The sequence below is a fragment of the Puccinia triticina genome, chromosome 15A (assembly GCF_026914185.1).
Source record: "Puccinia triticina chromosome 15A, complete sequence".
Lineage (NCBI taxonomy): Eukaryota > Fungi > Basidiomycota > Pucciniomycetes > Pucciniales > Pucciniaceae > Puccinia > Puccinia triticina.
This window is the reverse complement of record NC_070572.1, coordinates 1,483,844-1,501,266: the sequence shown is the minus strand read 5'-3', so window position 1 is coordinate 1,501,266 and position 17,423 is coordinate 1,483,844. Positions and strand designations below refer to the sequence as shown.

The window sequence follows — 17,423 nt, the reverse complement described above, 5'->3', positions numbered from 1 at the left end:
TCTCAAGCAAGCGTGAAGGCAACAAGAGTCTCATAGATTTCATCTATGGAGACATCAAGGAGCAGTCGTCTTCACCCACTCACAACAATCTTTGGTATCTCGCGGAGTGGTGCATCCTGGCCCCTTTGAACATTGACGTGAAGAAGCTGAACCGTGAAATCGCAACGCGGATGGGGGGAATTTTTGTGAGAACAACATCCGCTTTTTCAAGCCTTGAGCAACCAAGACACGTAGTGTCTTGAAAAGCATTATCAGATGGACTTTGGAGGAAATTAAAGCAGCCAAGAGAAGATGAAAAGGGACTTAAAATTGCAAATTGTTAAGCAAGAAGTCTTTGTAGTGGTAGGAGCATGAGGTTTGGAATGTGAGAATTTGACCAAGAGGGGCCAGAACCTGAAGGAAGCGGGTAATCATCTGTGGTGGGATGATAGAGAGGTTTTAGTGAACATCATTTTCAGCTTATCAAGTTCCAAAACTATAAAATTTAAAAACTTCTGCGTACATAGCTTAAAATCAATGATGTTGGAGTCAGGTTCAAAAGAAATGTCCACGGTCTGAGGAAGGCTGTCTGCCCGGAAGAGGAATTGAGTGAGGTTGAGGATTTCGAGCAAGACTGGGCAACACTTGGAGATTGTATTGACAACCTCAGGTAAAGCTGCATATCTGAAGCTCTTACCAATTCTGCTCAGAGAGTTGGGAAGCTTACCTGAGTATTGGTGGTCTTTGATTCAGTGATGGTGTCTTACACGGCCGGCACGGTTCAAGGAATCAAGGGGCTGGGAAGGTTTACTGATTATGTGAACCGGGCGCCCCAAGACAGACCAAAACAAACAACCACATCCACTACCAAGATGGATGAATTTGCGATGTCGTATATTGATCAATATAGTGTATATTGATCAATTTATATTGATCAATTTTTTTTTGATTCCTCTTGATACCTTTTTCCGTGTTCCATGTCTCCTTAATACTCTTCTATAATCTCTCTCCTTCCCCCTGTATTTGCTTCAAGCCACAGGATTTTTTTTTTTTTTGCCTGATAACATTCATAAATTTCTACATACACCATTCAATTCTTCATGACAAAAAGACATTGCAAGTTTTAGGATTAATCCAGGGTGGCTGAGGGGTCTCATTTTTTTTTTTCTTTTTTTTTTACTTCAACAATTGATGGTATCAGAAGTCTCCAAATCTACTTTTTTTCAAAAAAGGAAAAACATTGACCCCTGACCTCTCTCATGATACCATCCTGCACACATTGTTAATTTGGTTGGTTTAACTTCCTGAAGATATTGCACCTCATACTTGAAGTTCTACATGCATAGAAGGCCTTTTTGAAATTAGTTTACCATGGTTTAGCATATTTGTGTCAGGTTCTTTTTTTTATCTACTTTTTGTCAACCACAGATTAATGAGGAATATTTCCACATGAAATTTCATCAGACTATTGTTCTGCATAGAAAACCCAGAAATATTGTGTTTGGGGTCACATCCATTATGCAGCAGCTACAATCTAATCAGTTGCCAAATATCACTAAAGTGGTAGTTTCTTGGTGTTTCTGGCACTATATCTCATCACAGTGGGGGAATTCTTCCAAGATATTGTTACAAAAATGTTGAAAAGCGCCCAAAGTTTCATTATGTACCTTTACTGACCACAAAACACATAAACTTAGCAGCTACAGTCTAATCAGTTTCCAAATATCACTACTTTGGTAGGTTCTTAGTGTTTCTGCCACTATATCTCATCCCAGCATGGGAATTCTTCTACAATATTATTACCAAAATGTTAAAAAGCCCCCAGAGTCTCATTATGTACCTTGACTGGCCACAAAACCACCCAATGTAGCAGCTACAGTCTGACCGGTTTCGAAATATCACTACTTTGGTAGTTTCTTGGTGTTTCTGCCACTATATCTCATCCCAGCCTGGGAATCCTTCTGCCACATGGTTACCAAAATGTTTAAAGGCCCCCAAAGTTTCATTATGTACCTTTACTGACCACAAAAGCCCCAAATGTAGCAGCTACAGTCTGATCAGTTCACAAATATCACTACTTTGGTAGTTTCTTGGTGTTTCTGCCACTATATCTCATCCCAGCGTGGGGTTCCTTCTGCCATATGGTCACCAAGATTTTTACAGGCCCCCAATGTTTCATTATGTACCTTTAATCACCACAAAACCCCCAGATGTAGAAGCTGCAGTCTTACAGTTCCCAAATATCACTACTTTGGTAGTTTCTTGGTGTTTCTGCCACTAAATCTCATCCCAGCGTGGGAATCCTTCTGCCATATGGTTACCAAAATGTTTGGAGGTCCCCAAATATTCATTATGTACCTTTAATCACCACAAAACCCCCAAATGTAGAAGCTACAGTCTCATCAGTTCTCAAATATCACTACTTTGGTAGTTTCTTGGTGTTTCTGCCACTATATGCCAGCCTTGGTGATGCCAAGAACGGAGTTCTTCTAGCTACACCGGGTGATAATATAAAAAATGGATAGTTGGAGTTGTTTTATTTTGAATAAATAAAATAAAAGATATATATTTTTAGGAGGGGCCTGTGAACAGGGGTTGTTTAGATCCCTCCAAGGATGACTGCTGGGGCCTGCTAGCAGGTGTTGTTCTATTCCCAGTCTTACGAGTAAAAAGAGACTGGCGGCGATAAGAGAAATGGGTTCTTACTTACTTATAATAGAGAACCAATCTTTATCGCAGCGAAAAGAGATCAAGAGATTACGAAGGGCTAGAGACGGAGACGGTTCGAAGACTAGATTGATCGAAAAACTGGTAGGATATCGAGGTGATGCTGGTGTTAGAATGTCGGCGGGTTATCTGAAGCTGAGGAGAAAAGAAAAGAGGGAAAACTGACCTCTTTATATATCTTCAATGTCTCCAGTTTTGATGGGGAAGTCTCTTCAATGAGTACGGACTGGGGCGGTTACTATCGCTCGATGATCCTTTGACTTGCTATGGGGCGGTTGATATCCGTCAGTTTAGTATTCTCGTGCTCGATTGGGGCGGTTGATTAACTGCGTCAATCTGGTTATTGCTCTCGATGTCGGATGGGGTCATAGTTGTCAAGAAGATCTTATTGAAGATAGATCTCCTATTCCTCAAAGTTACCGGACATTGACACATGTCACTGGAGTATCTTTGACAAGTGTAACTCGCGCACTCGTGCGTAGTTTCTTATCCACACAGAGTATCTTTTCTCATTTTCAATAGTTTTAAAGATTAATATTACTATTAATCTATATGTACATTATCTTTTTAAGTCTTTATCATATATTTAAATAATATGTGACAGACTAGAGGTCAAGGCGGCTACGCCGCCGCACTTTCAGGGCTTCTGCCCCAGTCACCCGGGGGAAACCCCACCCACGCTTACTGGCTTCCCTTCCCCCAAAGCCCTCCCACGCGTCACAGCTCATCTCACCCCCGCCGTCCCGCCTACTCGCTTGGCAAACCACCTTGCCTCCACTACCGGGATAAACCGGGCAGTGACCGGGATAAACCCAACAGTGACCGGGATAAACCCGGCAGTGACCGGGATAAGCCTGTAGCACTTCACCCCATCTACCCCTTTTCCCCATCAAATCACCAAGTTCATACTTAGCCACCCAGGCAAGTAGGACACTCCTAATCCATATTAACAGATGCAACAAGCATATTATACCCCAGCGGGTTGTGTCACCGTCTCCCCAAGCCGCCTCCCAGTGTCCATCGCCTCCACACGCTCCCGGGGAGCCCTTCGCTGCCGCCGCAGCCGCCGACAGGTTTCCCCGTAGGCTCCGGCGGTCCCTACCTGTCGGTCCGTTTCACCAGGGCCAGTTAACGACTCCCAGCGAAGGGCCTCAAGATTATTGAATTACCATCACTATGTACAAACCTAACCGCATGAAGCCTGATCCATCATTGAACACCTTGCTAAGACAAACGTCGAGAAAAAAGGCACCAGAAGTCCACAAACAAATCATGTCCAACAATTGAGCCCAGTCACAGCCATATCTCCCGAGTGAAATGAGGGGCTAATTGAGAAAGCAGAAGTTACCGAACTTTCTTCGTTGACTTCAAAGAGAATATTGACCGGTGAACTACGTTTATTATGCCAGTTCGACCTTCCGGTCGAGCGACAAGAAGATTCTCAACGTTTGAAACCCTAGAGAGGGCGACATAAAGCTGACCGTGTGCAAAGACGTCCGTCTCCAAATAAACACCAACACGACCCAGAGTCTGTCCTTGACTCTTATTGACAGACATCGCAAATGCAGGCCTGATTGGATATTGGTATCTGAAAAATGAGTGACCTGATTTCTGACTTCCTTTGTTGTGGAGCTTTATCCGAGGAAGCGTAACGACTTGACCTTGATAGGGACCGCACATGAGTAAGCCGCCCAAATAATTCGTCCCTACTTCCGTCAACAAGACTCTAGATCCATTGCAGATTCCACTGTTGATCCGGAGATTCCTTGTGATGACAATAGGCATCCCAACTTTGACAGTTATTTTGTGCTCCGGCAAGCCTGAAGGCGATAATTTATTCAAGCATTCTTCTGGGAGGCTGTTGAACCCATCGGGATCAGGAGAGTCAATCGACCGTAACGAAAATTCACGACCCGGAAGAACGTCGACGATTTTAGTATTCAAGCTCCTTACATCCCTGTTCAAAGGGGCAATTATGCACCAATTGTTTAGATATTTCACTTGTTCATCGAGACTTTTCAAGTGGAGGGACTGTAAGCCGTCATAAACAAACTCAACGAGTGCCGAACCTTTGCCATCACCCGAGTCGATGGATGTTGTGTTGATGTGTCGTAGCTTGATCAATCCGTAGTCTTCACGCTGGAATTTACCTTCTCCCAGGTCAAGAAGACACTTTGCAAAAACTCGATTTTTCTCCGCTGAACTACCTGTTATCGCACCTGACAACCGCATGTTCTCCTCTAGCCGCACTTCCCGAACCATTTTCCACAATTTCGACGACTTGATCGTCGCTTTATGAGATTTTGGATACTCGTTGAATTTGACAACTGGAAGAATTTGGCGAAAATCGCCCGAGAAAACCACCGTTTTTCCACCAAAAGGAGAGTCGTCCTTGCAGATGACCCGCAACGTCCTATCAACCGCCTCAATGCAATGTTTATGGATGGTTACAATCTCATCCCAAATTATCAACTTCGAGTTTATCAAAGCCCTCCCAAGAATTGTATCAGGCTCAACGTTGCAGTCACTCTTGCTATGTGCGTCCAATGGTATTTTGAACGCCGAATGTGCTGTCTGCCCCCCACGTAGAAGGAGGGCAGCAACCCCAGACGAAGCAACCACAATAAGCGGAACGGTTTGCGATTCACAGAAATAAATGAGTGTGTTAAGAAGGAATGTTTTGCCGGTTCCACCAGGCCCATCGAGATAATATAATTGCTTCTTCTTGGCAAAGATTGAAGATCTCACTTCATCATAGACCAACTTCTGTGCCGAGTTTAACAACGATAAGTTCGTTGAGAGGCTCATCTTCACATTAAAAGTAGACGGCTTGTTGCGGCGTTCTTCTTGCATCTCTTTAAGTATTGATCTGTCATCTTTAGATACCGCCAATCCAATGCTTTCAAGGTTGCTGTTCATTGATTCCATCATGCCTTCAAGACGAAACAGGCTGAGTACTTGACGCTCATTGGGCCGTAATTGTCGACTGTCCCGCTTTGACATATCCAGGCAAACGGACTCATTGGTAAACTCTTCATAATGATCTTCAAAGAGTTTCGCCGCATCAGATGGCGGAGAGTGCACACATATAATGGCAAACATCTGTGTTAATTGATAGCCGGACCTGAACTGGGATGCCTCCGTTAGTGCATTGTTGTATAATACATCGTCCACCAATAACCCAAGATCGTTACATGCCTGACGATAATTTCTACATTTTACACCTCTGACCGTCCTCAGTTTTCTGAAAGAAGTCGCGCCTTTGACGTGGAGAAGGAGTACCCTGAGGTAAAACTTTTCGCCGGCAAGATACGAAACCGCATGGATCCGACCAACTGCATCAGCTTTGGTCTTACGAGGAATCCACTCTCGCTTTGACTTGTCCCACCAAAAGTACGTTGGAATTTCTGAATAGAGTAACAACCTCGCAGGACAATTATCTGCTCCTATGGCATTTTCGCGGTTGAGTTTCATGTAACCGGTCAGAGTTGTTTGTGTAGCACACCCCGAATTAATTTGTCCTTCTGCTCCATCACTCGATTTAAAATAAACCAACTGTTCGTTATTATCATGGATCCCAAGCCGAGTGACTGCCGGAGACCTATCGGAAAGAGAGAATTTAAACAACCGCCAACAAGCTGAACACAACACAATTGTCAGCTGATGAAATTGTTCAGTGAAAGATAAACTGCTCACCCTCAGGGGGACTTATGTAGCGTGCATCGATGAATGCCTTCGTCTCATCCTTGACTTCAACTGCCATATACGCTCTGTCGTGACCTTTAGTGATGTATTTATAGAGATACTTGACTGCAGTTGAATTAACTGGTATCTCAACATTAATGTGACACTCAAACATTAATGTTAGGAATTTGTTGTAAGGAACAACACAACCGTTATCAAAAGTTGAATTCTGCTTCTTTATTTTCGGGCCGGTCTTCCTGCGCTTATAAGCCGGATACGCTCCGTCGAGTGTCACTGTCCGTGGAGTAAAGGGTTTAGGAAATCCAAGTTTACACCCTCTACCCAACCAGCAACCCCGACCTTTGCACGGACCGTGAAGCATAAATTGCAAGACCAACGAATGAAGTTTGGGTTCCTCTTCTGGGTCTGGTATCTCAGCAGTAACCAGAAGATCAACATCCTCAGGAGATTTCGGCCGATCCTTTTCGCTCAGCGTCAGCATCAAGTGAAGGTGCGGTAGGCCACGTTTCTGGAACTCAATCGTATAAATATATGCAACAACTTGACCAAGACGACGGTTTGTGACCAGTTCCGCGATTAATGCTTTGACCTTCAAGTTGAAAACGCGGGCAACGATTGTAGGATGATCGTAAGCCTTGTCGTTTGTCGCAATCCAATCGACAATGTCTTTCCATCCTGGATTTGCAGTCATTGTTATGAAAAGAGAAGGCGGCCCAAACTTATTGCAAATTCCCATCGCATCGTAATACAGCTCTGTCATTGCGTGTGGACTCCCAATAAATGTAGAAGGGAGGATCACACGACGTCCCTCGGCAATTTGGTTATTCTCAAGGCTGTCAACAAGTTTCTTATACTGCGCCGCTTTCATCTTTTCCTGGTTAGAAGAAATGAACTGTAACCTCTGCCGCTCGACACATACATACATGTCGACAACAATTTCTTGAAGTAAAGACCTCCCCGCGAGGATTGGAGAGAACCGGCCGGCACGTTGGAACAGAAGATAAGCGTACCACTCCAAAATTCCGACCTTTCTAGCTTTAACTGCAGTGGGTGTTAGTAGGCATCCCCTAGCGGTGAAAATAAAAATCTACCCACCTCGCTTCGTCCATGCTTGATAAAGGCTATCCCATTGCTGTTCGCCGCGGGGAAAGAAGAGCGGATACCGCAGCGGGAAATACGCGGAATGAAGATCCGATATCATCTGAAGTATACCGTTTTTGCGATGAAGCAGTATTTGATGCTCTTGTATTATATCGCCTTCGCCTTCAACTACCACGGCAATCTCGTTCACAGTTGGTTCGTTGTATCTTTTTGGATCACTGCCTGGAAGTGGCACGCCCTGAAGTTTGAACGTTTTTGCGTTCCTTTCACGAAGAACTTCGCGAGGTGTCTTGAAGAATTTTGCGTAAGGATTTATCTTATAAAGCAATCGAAGTATTGTAGACACTGTTTTTGGCATCATTGTAGCGGCGCGGCCAGTACTTCCTGCCTTCCCTTGGGCTTTCTGAATCTGGAGTTCAGCCTCGTTCGTCCCATGATCGCCAACAACATAAATTTGAGCGTAACCGGGGTTACTTATCTCTAGCGGTTCGATGCTTGAAATCATATGTGCAAGGCCTCCGTTCATGCGGAAAACTGTAACTCCCTTTGGGCCTTGTACAGAGTGATCGACGTTGGCTCGCAAAGAAGTAAACGACACCGCGTTGTTATACATTCGGATCAAACTCTGAAAGTTGATAGAAGCTAAAGTGGGGGTCAATTCATACAAATGTTGAATTATCAATTATAACTACTTACTTGAATCTCGCCCCTCAAACAATTTTTGAAGAGCAGTAGGATAGTGACGTGCACTTTCATCGAATGCTGGTAAAGTAACCTTGTCCTTCTGGCAGCACGTTGAGAAAGAGATTGCCGACTTCTCGCGGTCAGCAATGGTTGATTCCTCTCTCCAATGAAGAGCCCCACATGACACACACGGGCAATCACATTTGCCGAGAGAATGCGGAAGTGTGAACTCAATGGCTGACTTGAGTGCTTTCTTGCAGTTATCTGCGACTGAACGGACAGCTCTGCGGGGGAGGCCAACCATTTTTAGATGAGGTGAAGCTATAATTCGGACCGTTTCGGATGTTGTTGATTCAGTTGCGTTTAAGGCGTGTTACAAAATGATTAAGAGGGATGATGACGCTGCTTAAAGTGATGTACTTGACTATCCAAACGAGGATCACATAACACAAACCATCATTTTTTTTTACGTTGTCTCGTCAGGTTAGTGTCATGCGTGCCTAGTGATTGGATTATCGCATAACATATGGGTTAAAGAACCACACCAAGGACGGATAACAATCCGCTTCAACAGAAAAACCCATCCCTACAGGCCTGCGAAGAGCAAAAGAAATCAAATTGAAGTCGGGATCCGCGACAATTCCTCACACATAATATATGTCAAGCCGAGCGGAGGCCGACCCAAAAAAAATAACTACTCGCAGCTCATGATTATGTTTTTTGCAAGTACCTACTTTCCAAACAAGTGATAATTCAAGACGTGACATTTAATTATCTTTACTACTGCTCCGTTGGCCGAAAAATGATGTAAATTAGGCAACCTTTGCTCTAAGCACCCAATGCCGCCACCTTAGACACAGCAAGCGCGCTGACTATTAGACAAATGAACAATTTCAAGTCAACGCTGGTTATAGGACAGCTTATAAATGTTTGCCAATAAAATTCTATCAAACAGCATCCAATCTGACGATCAAACAGTTACGTATCTGATAAGGAAAAAGATCCAGGCAGCGATCACCGGGGTCGTTCACTCGCCTCGATTTGGCCGGCAATAACCTATAATTCATGTGAAATGTTAATGAGCTTTTCCGAGTCAATGGTCCGCTACACAAAATTTGTCTCACCTTAACAGTACATTCGCCAGTCGCAATATCACACCCATCCAAATTGCCATAAAACCACGCTCGACGACCAATCAACGAGTCATCGAGTTGCATATTCAAGCCGACAGAGGGTAAAATGATATATTTGCTGATGAGTTCAACTTGGAAGTCCTGGTTAAATAGACCCAAGATGCACTCGGACTCAGTATGATTTTTATCACATGTTATCTATCTAAAGTAACATACCTTCAACCAATGACGAAGTTGTATGGTATAAGTTTCGCCAGATGCTTTGCAAGCATGAACTGCCTTTACGTTTGTGATTGTTCCCACGGCGTTAATGACAAATGGCTTCAAACACTTTTCCGAATGAGCCACTTGAAACTTTGATAATACCGCCGCGTTGAAGCGCAGCTCAAGTGTCCTTGCGTAATCGGAACCAACGATTGAACCTTTAATCTTATAGGTCCTGCCAACATCAAGGTTGACTCCTGCAAAAAATTGGACCGGAGATTTACCGGGAAGGCACCGAGTCGAATTCTATCGGTTGATTTTGAAGGAATCCAGCTGTTAAGCAGATTATTTTCCGCAATACCCGATCCATCAAACCCCACCGATGCCTAGATATCATAGAGTTAGAATTTACTTATAAAGGTATGACGGCTAACTTACGTCGTGCATAATAACCACCTCACCGCGGAAGTCCAATCTATCTATACTCGGCAAGGTATTAGGGGTGATGACAACGCTTCTGTTCTTTCGAGCCATTCACAATAAGTTTTACCTAACCCTGTCAATGCTGGACACTAAAGGAAATGCTAATCAGATGGATAAAAAAATTGGTTTGACGATCTAACGTCTCATACAACAGAACTTGCCGTTATTTATAATCTCAGCATTTCACGTTTGACCACTTGTGATAGGATCTAGCGACTTTCTGTCAAATCAAATTAGCATTCATTTATAGCCTTTTCAACAAGGCCTGGCTGGGCTGGGCGGACTTGAATTTTGCCATCACCTTGACTACATTATCTGGCAAGACGATTTCCCGTCAGACAACCACTTGGACCGTACCAGTCTGGTATTTCCTGGATGCGGGAGACTATTACCAGGCTGGTCAACGTTTAATAGGTATCTAATGGCATGTCAGTTGCGACACCATTTTGCCTCGCAGCAAATTATTCATGGATGAGAAAGCTCGACTCATCTTTTGAGTCGTAGGAAACATCTCAAATCATACTGAAAAAATGAGTTTATGATTGAACATATTCATCATCCCAGTTAAGAGGACTCGTGAACACTGACGTCGATTTATAACCATAGAGGTGTAAACACTTTGACAAAATGAATTCGATTAATCATGACACATGCTAAGGTGCAAACAGATAGGCCCCATGCCACCGCTGAAAAATGTACCTAACCGTCATACATACCACCTGATAACGGCGACATTTGTACCTTCATCATAGGTATGGAGCTCTCATTGAAATGTACCAGTTGTTGGTGCAAAGCAATTGACGTTGCCAATTTACATGTATATATCAACGATGAATGCAATTTAGCTCGTGATTCAACCCGCATTTGGTTAAGCAAGATGTAGCATGAGTCAGCCATTGAAACCATTTACATCCTTGATCTCAAATAAGTAGGAGAGATAACGAGTCCAATGATCAATATGTGTTATTTCCACCATATACCCGGAGAGAATTGAAGTGTTATTTCCAGGGAAAGTTGTAAAGTGAGTGCATTATTATATTTTGCGATCTGATAGCGAAATTGAATGGCCGAAGAAGTAAATTATGACGGCAAATGCCACTAAAAACCGCAAACAATTTCACCAAATATACAGTCAGACGTCATCTTATAATAACTTAAATGAGACATATTTAGGCAGACCAACATCATTATGGAAGGGTTATCTCCAACGGGAGTTTCTTTTCGGTTTTCCAGTCAAGATGACTTGCGTAAGCCAAAACAATTGGGAATTGATATCGAAGGAAAACTTTTGATGGTTGGTCAGGGTCAACGCAATGGGTCATGATCTTATAAATGTACACCTCATTTGCAATACAACCGTCGGCAATCGACATCACCGAGAGTCGTCCGCTTTCAACCCCGAGGAGGACTAACTTTGTGCCGCGTGCGAAGTTCGATCGCAAACAATGAGCGCCCGACAAGCAAAGGTCCTTCGTCAAACGCACAGGAGAACCGACTTTCAAGTGTATGTTGATTTCAGGTCGTTCCATCCTAGTAACTGTTGACAAGTCACGCGTAGTCTTCATGGTAAACCCAGGGATAGGTGCAAGGTCCAACGCAGAAAGCGTAACTTGAGGTCCTGGATGACGGGTCATCAGAGTGTTGTTTATTCGTTGTATTGCCTTCCGATTAACGGCAAACAGCGATCTTTCGGCCATATAACGTGCCTGCGTCCAGGGTCCACAGTATCCCAAGTCGTAAAAGTTTGTATAGATATAATCAATAGCAACATCTTCCTCGAGTCTGAGCTTAGAAAACATCAGCGGAAGATGATCATCTTCACCGCAACGAGTCATTCCACTGAAAAACATATGCAGTCAGTCTTCAATATCACGCGGCGGCGACAACCTACAAGGTAACCGACCAAAGTTTCCGTCCGACGAATAATCCGTACCAGCTCAACTGAGAGTTCGCAAATGTTTGATTTAATGGGATAGTATCAGTCGACCCTTGCAAGATAGGTTAAACAATAATCAGGTGGTTTATAAATAAGATGCTATGGAATGTCTAGGGCTCACTATATTTCAGGAGGCCGGCTTGAATCAATACCAAACCTTATTGATTAATTAAGGTTTGAGCACCAATCAAACCAAGAGGTAAAATGACCTCATCAGAGGGTTAATTCTCTTCACAGCGGTCAACATTATCGAGCTTAGACGAGATGTTCATGCCGGTTTGTTTGACGGAAAAATTGCATAACCAACCACAACCTTGAATCAGCATGTGCATGACATGGTAGACACGAACGGTTAATCGTCATAGTTTATTAATATTCATCATTAAATCAAACCAGCTGGACAGGTCGGAATCACTTACTTGTCGTATGCCCATAAATACAAATGGAACTTTCGCATTAAGTGGGAGCACCTGTCTTCCGTTCCGGTGATGATTATAAGCTGATGCTTTCTTAGTCAAAGGTTGAACTATGAGTATAAGCATTGTGAAACTGGATACCACCTCGAGCATAAGATCAAGAGAATACCATTATCACTTATGAGCCAACTACAGATGATACATTAGCTGCGAAGATAGCATGAGAGGAATGACTTAGTAGTTGAAGGGTCAACTATGAGTATAAGCATTGTTGAACTGGGTACTAACTTGCGCATAAGATGAAGATAACACAATTATCACTGATGAGCCAACTACAGATGATACATTAGTTGCCAAGAAAGCAAGAGGGGACCGGCCAGTTATTTTTGCTTTTGTTACCGTTTTTTGGCTAGACCAACATTGCACACAACCGAGTAAGTTGGCAAACTGATAGAAATGGTTTGGCCAAGCCATCAAAATTGACCGGATTAGCCAGACCGGCACAAAAACGAATCGCTAACCAACACTCCCTAAGAGTATAAGATGCGTGATGGTTCACCAATGGGAGAAGCTCTCCACACCACCAACTAATCACGTCGAATCCTCCAATTCAAGGAAAATATATACGTAAAAAAATGGTCGGTATTACACGGAAACCCAACTCACCGATTTATCTTATTGAAAGTAACACGGCAGACATCCTAGAGTTTGAAATAGGGATGAGATTGGGAGATTATGTATGTTATCAGAAAATACCATTTTAATGCTACTGATACTGATATCTGGTCTTTCAGCTCGAGTACGTTAATACAGCCGGAGACAATTCTCTTTGCTATGAAGTAAAGCTTAAGGGACCGCCACAAATGTGGAAATCAGTTCTTGATACAATTACTTCGAGGTCAGGCCGAGTTTACCTGGGTTCGCCGTGTTTAGTAGATTTTGGCCACTCCCTCGCCACCGGTGAATTCTATATTATCAACGGAGATGTCAAGTGTAACTTTGACGGAATAAACGAATGGAATTTCAATCCTCTCCTGGCAAAGAAAACCACTCAAATTGAGTTGGCGTTTCGTCCCAAACCGTTATCTTTGGTCGGGATAGGTTCAATTAACCGGATTTCAAGCATTTGGGATGATGAGAAAAAGTTAACTGCATACCACGAGGTGGTTGTTAATCATACAGTTGGGGTCAGTTATCTTTCTCACGTGTAAATTTCAACTTACTGATTACCAAATTGTAGGATTGTGACATGCATATCATCGTAAAGGTTTTAGTCTTACCAGCGGACATGCCCGAGAACTTGAAAGGCTCCTACATTCCAGGTAGCCAGATAGGCTTCTCCGGATTGGTCATAGACAGTGGCGGGTCAGATGAGAACATAGTTATTGTTGTAAGCATATTTGACAATTGATGGCAGACAAAAAAGCTTACACTTATCAATTGTAGGCAACATTGAGGGAAACACAACCCACCAAAAGTAAATCAAAGTCGACCCATAGTCAAAGCGGCTTTGTTATGCACAAGCACAAGAGTTAATATTTTCCCAATGACTTTCGCTTCACAGCTAAACTCAAGGGAAGTACATAGGAGCACGTATTACCAACTCCAATGTCTTTGTTAAATTGAACATTAAACACATAGTGGGAAGCAAACAAATGTCTTATTTTTCATGTTCATGATTTGATTATTGTAAAGCAACTTCGAAGGCGTGACTACCAAACATAATATTCCTACTTAAGACTAAAGTTCATCCTCACCCATACCCTAAGGCTCTGCGCTGAGGTGCGCGGTGGAGGCAACGTTGTCCCCCCGCCGCGTGTATTTCGACGGGGTGGAAGCCGGTCATTATGACTTGGGAGCTTCGGCTCTGGGTGTGGGTGTTTGTGTGTCGGTATGTTGATGTTGGGTTTGCTGACATCGGCCGCTTGCCGGAAAAAACATAGATCTGGTTTGAGGTGGTCTTTACGGTGCTCATAAAGCCACACACTAAATCCAGCGGTGGGGATCGATGAACAACTGGGCCCCTAGAAGGCTATCGTCGCATCCGCGCGGGCTAAGCGCCCCCCAGCGCTCGCAGAGCTCGTACTGTCGGGTTACGCGTAATCCGACAGTACGACTGTGCTACTGTTGAGTTGTACTGTTGGATATCGTGAAATCAAGCAGTACGACTGTGCTACTGTTGAGCTGTACTGTTGGACTTCGTGCATCAGTAGCTGTACGACCGCTGGGGGCGCTGGGGAGCGCTCGCAGAGCTCCTACTGTCGGATTCCGCGAAATCCGACAGTGTGAGCACTGCGAGCGCTGGGGGGCGCTCGGCCCTTGCGCACAATCGCAGGTACCCGTCTTTCAGCCTTGAGGCGAGTATTTGGAGGTGCCTGCGGCACATAAGGCCAGACACCCACACCCGCCGAACTTCCACACGAGCCAAAATTACGATGCAAGTAGGTCAATTTCTGCTGCTTCAAACATAAATGTCATAGGAGCTTAACCGCGTAATCTATGTACATGTAGAGGAAAATCATAGTTGGAAAGTTCAATCTGGCATGCTATAGACAAGGTATGGGAAGACAATAAACATGAATAGTGGGATATGAAGTCTGCCTCAAAGCAAGACACAAGTGTGATAGAGTGGGAGTTAAAATTCGGACAAGATGGCACCTGGCCAGTGTTTGAAAAAAATAACGCTTTAATGAGTTATTGCTTTGCGGGTGGTTGAAGCGTAAAGAGCAATGCATATCAGGTGGGGACGACCGGCGAAAACCGGAAATGATTGACATGGGCTTAAGTGCAGCTCATATGTCCTTGAGGCGTCGTGCAGCATCTTTGAGGATCGCCTTTCTTGGACGTCCACGGGCTTTCTTTGTTGGTGGCGGCGCTTCGTCAGCGGATTGGTCAGATTCGCTAGTTTGACTGTTGGAGGGTTCTTCATTGTCTGATGGTTCAGCTTTACGCTTCCCCTTTGAGCGAGAGGAAGATGCGGTTGGAGATGAGAAGCTGTCCTTATCTTTTGATACTTGAGGCATGACGGCTGTCTTTGGAGTTTTGGCTGCAGGCGAAAACTTGACACTGTACGGGAGGATTTATAAGCAACATTTACTATGTCATATTAAAGGAAAATAACCCACATGTTTCTTGGCTTGCCTGAAGTCTTTGGACCAGATCCAGATGCGATTAAGTTATTCTTCCCAATTTGATGGCCAGAAGTGATGCTGACATCGTTTACCTGAGGAGGAGGATTAAGTCAGATGAGGTAACCATTATGACGGTGAACTACTAACCTGAACAATGGCCATATGGGTGTCCATCTCAAAGCCAATCAAGTTGCCACATATTTCGACCTCGCGACCAACAACATAAAGTACGTGCGTTTTGATAAGGTTCTTGGTCGAAGGTATGATATACTTGACTGAAAACGTTTTGTGGCAACGGTCCTGAGAGGTAAAGAGTCAGACGGTGGGCAATTTATATCGCGGAGCAAAAAGATGACCTGACTAAACTTGGAGGACCAGTCACTGTGTTGAACTGTGACTTCAAGTCTTGTCGGCTGATCTTCGTTCGGGGTGGTTACTTCATTGCAATGAATTACTATTCCAAGGCCAACTACTGTCGCTTTGTTAGTAAGATCTATTGGATCGTCGGTAGTAGTACAAACGCGAGTAACTGTTGGTTGGGAGTAAGTAACGACTGGCGGGTTTCCGTCGTTGGTGGCAATAAGCTTTCCCGATAAATGATAAATGGTCTTGGGTTCGAGAACGTTTGTTAGGGCGGTGTTGGTGGTGAGATGAACCTCGTAGTCTTGATGAGTAGAGTTGTTGACGCCAGAACAGGACACAAAACTCTTGGTATTTACATTGCCGTACTGGTTGGCCCGAACGGTTTCTGGAACAGACTGGATGAAAAATGTTAAAAATTAATTGATACTGTCTAGAGTTAATTTAGTCCTTACATGGTTGAGCGGCTCGAAAAGACTGATCAAGTGAACAGGGTGGTTAGGAGTTCGGTTGCTGGCCATCACAGAAGTTGAAGTTTGGTTTTATACTGGTGGAAAAAAGAAAATAGTCAATCCTTTATTATTGTACGGTGAGTACCTGACTATAAAAATGGGGGAGGTGTTAGATGTGTTGACTAACTGGTAACGGTGAGACAGGTTTTCTGTGGGTTGAGGAAATGGGGAAGTTTGTTGATATGTTGGAAGTGACGCTTTCAGAAAGTTTGAAGACCCTACGCAAGGCGGCGGAAAATTTAATCAATAAATTTTGTGATGTGGTGATAAGGGAAAGGGGGGTATGTTTGAATTGAAGATGACGAGGAGGCAAGAATGAATAGATTGGGATGGAGAATGAGGTAGGAAGTTCCACTGACAAGTCGTACTTTATAGCTCAAATATGAGGATGGTTGAATGTGACATATCGAGTGTGCCGGTTGATGGTCAGATTGAGTGAAACGTCCGTGAGATGGGGTCAGACCGCAGAGCCGGTTACATTCTGTCTGGACCAGTCGGACGATTGTATTGATGTTGTCTTGTGATAGGTGAAGCGGCAATTACGGGTGTGACCTGTACAATGAGGCAAATTACAAAGGAAAGAGTAAGAGCGACCAGTCAGTTGTGATGGAGACATTTGATATGAGGAACATTTTTTTTTTTTATCATGCAGCAAGGCAGGACAAACGCTTTGGTCAAGTAGAAGGCATTCGGGGAACTGCCAGGGGCTATGTGGGTGTCGGGCAAAGGTTTGGTCTGAGTTAGTTGGCTGCTGAGGAGATGAATGGTGAGTGTTGATGAAATGTCGTGGGAGGGGTCCGCCCAAGGCGGCGGTTGCATGTTGTCCGGTCCAGTCAGGCCATTAGATTAAATTCTTTGCATTATAGGTGGGTCAAGCAACGTGCTATAGGTCGGTAAGATAAACGAACCAGGAAATCATTGTGATGCATAATCTGCACACGAAGGCGAGGGCAATGGAAAAGTGTAAAAGCAAGTCTTAAGTTGAAATGGAATTGTGTGATTTGAGAAATGGAGGTGACCTTTCTGTTCATCCGGAGGAGGTGGCGTGGGCG

The 17,423-nt window shown here is 43.9% G+C and overlaps 2 protein-coding genes across 2 annotated transcripts; both read right to left on the bottom strand.

Annotated features, from left to right (window-relative positions):
- Positions 1 to 11,388: 11,388 nt before the first annotated feature.
- Positions 11,389 to 12,224, bottom strand: PtA15_15A159 (uncharacterized protein; the record flags this gene model as incomplete). Its single annotated transcript, XM_053163336.1, has 4 exons — positions 11,389 to 11,424; positions 11,513 to 11,855; positions 11,920 to 11,957; positions 12,198 to 12,224. 4 exons carry the CDS (start codon positions 12,222 to 12,224, stop codon positions 11,389 to 11,391), a joined length of 444 nt encoding a protein of 147 aa, XP_053027322.1.
- A 2,936-nt stretch (positions 12,225 to 15,160) lies between these two features.
- On the bottom strand, positions 15,161 to 15,391 carry PtA15_15A158 (uncharacterized protein; the record flags this gene model as incomplete). The annotated part of the gene is made up of 1 exon (XM_053163335.1): positions 15,161 to 15,391. One exon carries the CDS (start codon positions 15,389 to 15,391, stop codon positions 15,161 to 15,163), a length of 231 nt encoding a protein of 76 aa, XP_053027321.1.
- Positions 15,392 to 17,423: the final 2,032 nt, after the last annotated feature.